Genomic DNA, 6,000 nt, shown 5'->3' on the forward strand with positions numbered 1-6,000 from the left:
GCGTGAATATGGATCTCAGTACACACCTAGGTGTGTCTGCCTCAGTTTATAATTCAGCACATATGTGTATGGGGAGGGGCACAATGAAGCAGGGGCTACCTCCTATCACCCTGGCAGGCAGTGTGGGGCAGTGTAAAAGAGCCTTTGGGAGTGGGAAGATCTGGGTTCCAACCTGAGCACTGCTATTCACTTTGGGCCGATGATGACCACAGAGCATCCACCTTGTCCAGGGACCCATGCCCTAACCAAGGGGGAAGACCCCTTTTGCTCTCTGGATCTGAGTTTCCTCATTTGTGAAATGAGGTGGTGGGGCCAGATGGTCTCTCTCCACCAGCTCTAATATACAGGAAACCTAAGTGCGGGTGAAGGCACAAAAGGGGGGCCCTCTGGGCTTCCATACTGCTTTGTTGTTCTAGGATTGTAAATTCTAAGAGAACAGGACTGGAGAGATGCTCTGTGGATTAGAGGAAAGACTGGCCTTAGAGACATCCAGTTCACCCCCCTTTAGTCAGAGGCAGAAACAGGATCAGAGAGATGAATTCACTTGGCAAGGTGTGGCTTAATGGCAAGAGCCAGGATTCGAATTCAGGCCTCCCACCTCCCAGGCCAGGCCTCTTTCCACAACATCACCTCTTGCCCTTGACAAAGAGGAAAGGGGTCCACTTCCTGACATTTTTGCTTGATGGGAGGGTGTGAACTGGAAGATATGGCAGCTTCCCTTCCAGGCCTCTGGATCCCTCCCTGGACCCCCTGCCAAGCCTGGTTGGTTTCCAGGCCTCCCTTGCTGGGGAGCTTGGCAGGGTCCCAGACCTAGGATGGATGTGTGTGTGTGTGTGTGTGTGTGTGTGTGTGTGTGTGCATGTGTGTGTGTAATGTATATGTGTTTTCTCTCTTTTCCTGCAAACAGATAGTAGATGTTGTGTGAACAGCCTGATCTAGAAGGTTTTGGAAGGGTGGGGTGAGACTCAGAAGACCCTCAATAAAACAAAATTCAGCAGGCTGGAAGGTAAGAAAAGAGGGGACCCTCTGTACAGCTAATACCAGAACGGGCTGTCCTCCTGCCTCTTTAGTCTTTCCTGCTCCAGGGAACAGACAGAAAGTCTAAGGTCTAAGGAGCTTTCCATGTGAACTGGCTTTACGTGTAGAAGGAGCAGGCGTTCACCTACCAAATATGATATGAGTGTCTCTCTCCCCTAAACGTTCCTCTTGTGTGGTGACTGAAATATTACCATCAGAGAGTAATTCCTGGGTCTTTAGAATCTATGGCCCTCTAACTAAAGGTCCCCTCCCGCAATGCCCACTACTCTTGAAAAGATGATGGATTACACCATTGTCAATTTCTTTTTGAAACACCTTAGGGAGGGCTAGTTTATCAGTCTTATGGATGGGGGGGGGTAATTCGCACTGGGAGCTGGGTGGACAGAGAAAGATTTGGGATGAGAATGGCAGCTCTGCTTGGAGCACTGAAGTGAGGACTCTGAGCAGTGAGAGGGTCCTGGAGGTGACATGAAGGGGAGGAGAGAGAAGAAGGCACCAGAGACGCACTGACTACTTTGCCCTTCACTCTGGTATTCCCTGCTCCAGAGAGCCAAACAGGGCTGGGGCCCAACCAGCCTAGGAAAATATCTGAGCGGCCCACTCCTGAGGTAGCCAAGTAAAAAGCTTGTCCCTTGTCCCCCTACACATGAGGTTTCCTCCCCACACTCCAAACACACATGCATATTAAAGGGGGTGTACCTAGCTCTCTGTCAGGGCCTCAGTCTTCCCTCTGGGCGATAGGGTGGATAATGTAGCTGGAAGAAGGTGTTCTCTCTGACGCCCTAAATAGTGCCTGGCCTGGGCCTGCCACAGGATGTCTTGGAGAAGGAAAAAAAGATGTGTACCACTCCTAGCTTCCTCAATACCCCTTTATAGAGATATAATAATAAGTAAAGGAGCCCTCTTACGTACATGTTTGCTAAGATACACATGGGTACTCATCCATAGGCATGACAGCCAGTAGATGTCTCAAGCTCATCTTTTGCCCTCCCTATGGGGTCAGCTAGGTGGCACAGTGGATAGGGCATCAAGCCTAGAGCCAGGAAGACGAGTTCAAAATTGGCCTCAAACCCTTACTGGCTGTGTGACCCTGGGCAAGTCACTTCACCCTGTTTGCCTCAGTTTCTTCATCTGTAAAATGAACTGGAGAGGGAAATGGCAAACCACTCTAGTATCTTTGCCAAGAAAACCCCAGATGGGGTCGTGAAGAATCAGAAATGACTGAAAACTAAACAACAACATGGGGTCAAAGGTTCTACATGTTTCCTCCCTGCCGTGTAAAATAAGACATCTGTTGCCTTGTCCTAACACCACCCCCTCCTCCGCCAGTCTACAAGCACAACATCCTTTATCCAGCCAACACTTGGGCCACATTTCCTTTCTCCGTGCTGCCATTTGTGGATTTGGGGGTTCTGTCCTGGGCTTTCTCAGCCTTTGTCCTTCTTGGCAGAAAAGGCCTCATCTTTTCAGTAGCGCAGACAGAGAACAACAGAGTCAGGATGCAAACCCACGTCCTCAAGATCCAGAGGCAACATCTTTGTCCCTCCTCTCACGCGGCCGCCTCCACACCACCCCAAATACGTTTCTCAAGCCCTGTTATGTGAATGGAGCTGGATTTGGCACGAGAAGATCTAGGGTCCATTTCCTAGAGATACTGTCTGTCTGAGACTTTGGACTGGTCACTTAACTTCTCTGGCACTCAGTGTTCCCACTCGATTAGATCCAAGGGGGCTTAACCTGGGGTCACTGAATTTAAAAGAAAATATTTTGACAGCCATATTTCAATCTAAGTATAATTCTCTGTATTTCATCTTATACATTTAAGGACATGATTCTCAGAAGGGGTCCATAGGTTTCCCCAGAGCATGCCAAAGGGGTCCAGGACACATCCAAAGAGGGTCTCAGCTATGCCCTCCCAGCTCCAAATCCTCTAATTCTCCACATCTCCTGAGCTGTGGGGCTCAGACCAGCACACGACAACATTCTGGGTGGGAATTCCACTTCTGATCTTTGCTAAGCATTTGGAGTCTAGCACCTTCACTCTGTCTGCCTCTCCTCCCTCTGGGCCCATCCCCCTCCATGATCCCATTTACAGTCTAAGGAGCCCCAGACTCAACGTCCTCACAGGGGAGTGCTCTGCAATCCCAGAGGGTCACTCTTCCTCCTGGGGAGAGCTTCGGTAAACAACTGCAGGGGCCAGGGGGAAGAGAAGAAAGATCGAGAACAGACCTGGACATTTGCCCAAACCTGGGCCTGCTCTTCACCATCATCTGCCCCATACAGAAACACTCTAGTCTGACAGATCTGGGCAGCCTCAAGGTTGGGAGTAGATGACCATCATCCCTCTGGGGGTGGCCTGATAGCTCTACTCTGACCCCAGCTCAGTAAAACAAGCCCAGGAGCCCAGGGAAACATGGGGATTTGGCTCCCTGGTTCTGCCCCACAAAAAATAATGTACAAACTAGGAAAATGTGCAACCCTCAAATATAAACAGAAGTATCAAGAACCGCATTTGTCTGACAGTTTGCAAAAGTTTAAGGGTTACAGAAGTAAATCTGAAAGGTGAACCTTTATGTTTTTATAGGCTAATTATAACCACTCTATGAAGCCAGAAATGACTGACCCAAGGTCACCTGGCTAGTAAAGGGGAGAGGCAGGATATCACAGTGCAGAGGTTGTCGAACTTGTTGTCAGGGAATGTGAGTTTGAACTGGGATCTGCCACTTATTACCTGTATGCCCTTGGGCAGGTCATTTCTGGCCTCAGTTTCCCAGTCTGTAAAATGGGGACCTAGAAGGTCCCTTGTAGCTCTAGATTGATGATCTGACAGGTGTCATTGGTGGGGCTCACACTCAAACCTACAGCTCAGTTGGCTCTCATGAATTAATAATAGTGCCAGGAACGGCAATCACTTACACAATGCCCTAAGGTTTACAAAGCGTTCACGTGTGTTAGCTCATTTGACCCTCCTCCTAATGCCCCTTTGTGGTGGGTAGATGCCATTATTATCCACATTTTCTCCCTTTTGCAGATAGGGAAATTGAGGCTAAGAGAGGGTTTAAATGACTTGCTCAGGGTCACTCAGCTCAGGTAGGATTTGAATTCAGATCTTCCTGACACCAGGTCTACTGCTCTGTCCATGCTGCCCCAATCACACCTATGTGAGTAAGGCCTTGAGAGGTAGAAGAGAATAAGCATTTATTTAACACTACTGTGCACCAGGCACTGTGCTAAGAGCGTTACAAATATCTCATTTGGCCCTCACACCAGTGCTGAGAGGTAGGTGCTATCAGAATTCCCATTTTAGAGCTGAGAAAACTGAGCTATAGGTAAAAGTGACTTGCCCCAGGGTTGCTAAGCTAGTAAGCATAAGAGGCTGGATTTGAACTTGGGTCTTCCTGATTCTAGGCTCAGCACCACCTACGTACCTGCCCCTTAGCCAACCTCAAACAAGAGGGGCTGAGGGCTGGCAATGCTGGTTTAAAGGGCTCCTCTTTTCTGAGGTCTTAAGGACTGGGTCCTGCAGGCCTTTTATCTAATGTAGGCCTGTTCCTGACACTGAGCTCTGGGCATAGGGGTGTGAGTGGAGGCAGCTTCTCCTCCGGAGGGCAGTGGGAGGGGATGATACCATGATGTGATATAAAAGAAAGTGCCTAGATCTCAGTCAGTGGCTCTGGGTTTGAATCTTAGCCCTGCTACCTGTTGGACTTCATGCAAATGACTGGACCTCTGAGAGGCTTCGCTACAAAAGAGATTAAAAGTCCCAGGCTTCCACTGGAAATCTATGATTCTATTCCTGGGCTCCTGGGGGAAGCTTACCTGTGTCTTGGCGGAACTGGTGCATGGACTGCAGGTCAATAATGTAGGGCACCAGCTGGGCATCCACCTGTCCGAGGACCACGCTGCCCCTGGCATCCTCTTTGAGCACATTCTCGATGTGATGGCACACCGTGGCCGTGTAGGGGCGCCAGCGGCTGTATTCATTCAGCCATTCCCATACCACCACTCTGGCCAGGTTTTGGGGTGGGAACCCCAGGCCATTGATGGAGATCAGTGCTCCGGGGCCTGGTCTGGACATGGTGCAACCACACCTGAGGGTCCCCAGGAGAGGGGGACTGGAGGGCTGAGAAAGTCCAATTGTGCCCTTCTCTCTCCTCTCAAAGGGGAAGGGGTCAGGAAGGAAGAGAGGCCTCCCTGACCACAGCTAAGCCACCTTCTGCTGAGATAGTGAGCAGCTGCTGATGTCCATGAGTCAGTGAATGGTCCAGTCCAGGCCTCTACAGGCCTGGAGCCACAGAAGGAGGCTACAGCCAGCCCCCTCAGCCTGGCTTTCCTGCCTCCACCTGGAGGTGGCGGGTCCTAGACTCCTGGGTCGTATGAGCCTGGAAGGCACCGTTCTCCGTCAAAATCCTGGCAAGGGAGGGTGGGGTCACGCCCCTGCGATCCCGGCTGGCCCCCTCCTCTTTCCTCCTCTTCTTTCTACCTCTCAGGCAGCCCCTCGTCACGTCAATGTGTGAGTCTCAACCTCCCCCCGTCACCAGCCCAGACGGCCCCCGGGCCTGGAAAGCACAAAGTCTGCGTCCCTCCTGGGCCCAGCTCCATCCATTGCCCGAAGCAGCAGGAGCGGCCCTGTCCGCTGCCTCTGTATGCCTGGGGGAGGCGGATCACCGGGCGGTGGGGCCGCCCCCCCGACGGCCCTGTTCCAGGCCTGGCTCCCAGCTCATGCTGCAGGGGGGTGTCCCCGCCCCCCTCCCCAGACGAGAGGAGGGTCAGGAAGCCGCCTGCTTCGCCGGTCTCGGTCAAGAAGCCGCAGAATGGACCCTCTGCTGGGGGCCACCACCCCACCCCCGCCCGGCCCCACCCAGTGACCTCCCTAGATAAGGCAGCTCTTCAGGTCACAGAGGGCGGTGCCTTGGCCTCCCCAACCTGGCCCGGCCCATTCCCAACACCACAGGGGAGCAG

General features: G+C 52.0%; 1 protein-coding gene across 2 annotated transcripts in view; it reads right to left on the reverse strand.

Annotated features, from left to right (window-relative positions):
- Positions 1–5,435, reverse strand: part of DTX1 (deltex E3 ubiquitin ligase 1) — a 66,663-nt gene extending 61,228 nt beyond the window's left edge. For both annotated transcript variants that reach the window (XM_036741976.1, XM_036741977.1), the window contains exon 1: positions 4,858–5,435. In XM_036741976.1, the coding sequence (XP_036597871.1) occupies positions 4,858–5,116 (259 nt within the window). In that variant the 5' untranslated portion in view covers positions 5,117–5,435. The remainder of the gene's footprint in view (positions 1–4,857) is intronic.
- Between the last annotated feature and the right edge of the window lie 565 nt (positions 5,436–6,000).

Source organism: Trichosurus vulpecula, chromosome 1 (assembly GCF_011100635.1).
Source record: "Trichosurus vulpecula isolate mTriVul1 chromosome 1, mTriVul1.pri, whole genome shotgun sequence".
Classification (NCBI taxonomy): Eukaryota; Metazoa; Chordata; class Mammalia; order Diprotodontia; family Phalangeridae; genus Trichosurus; species Trichosurus vulpecula.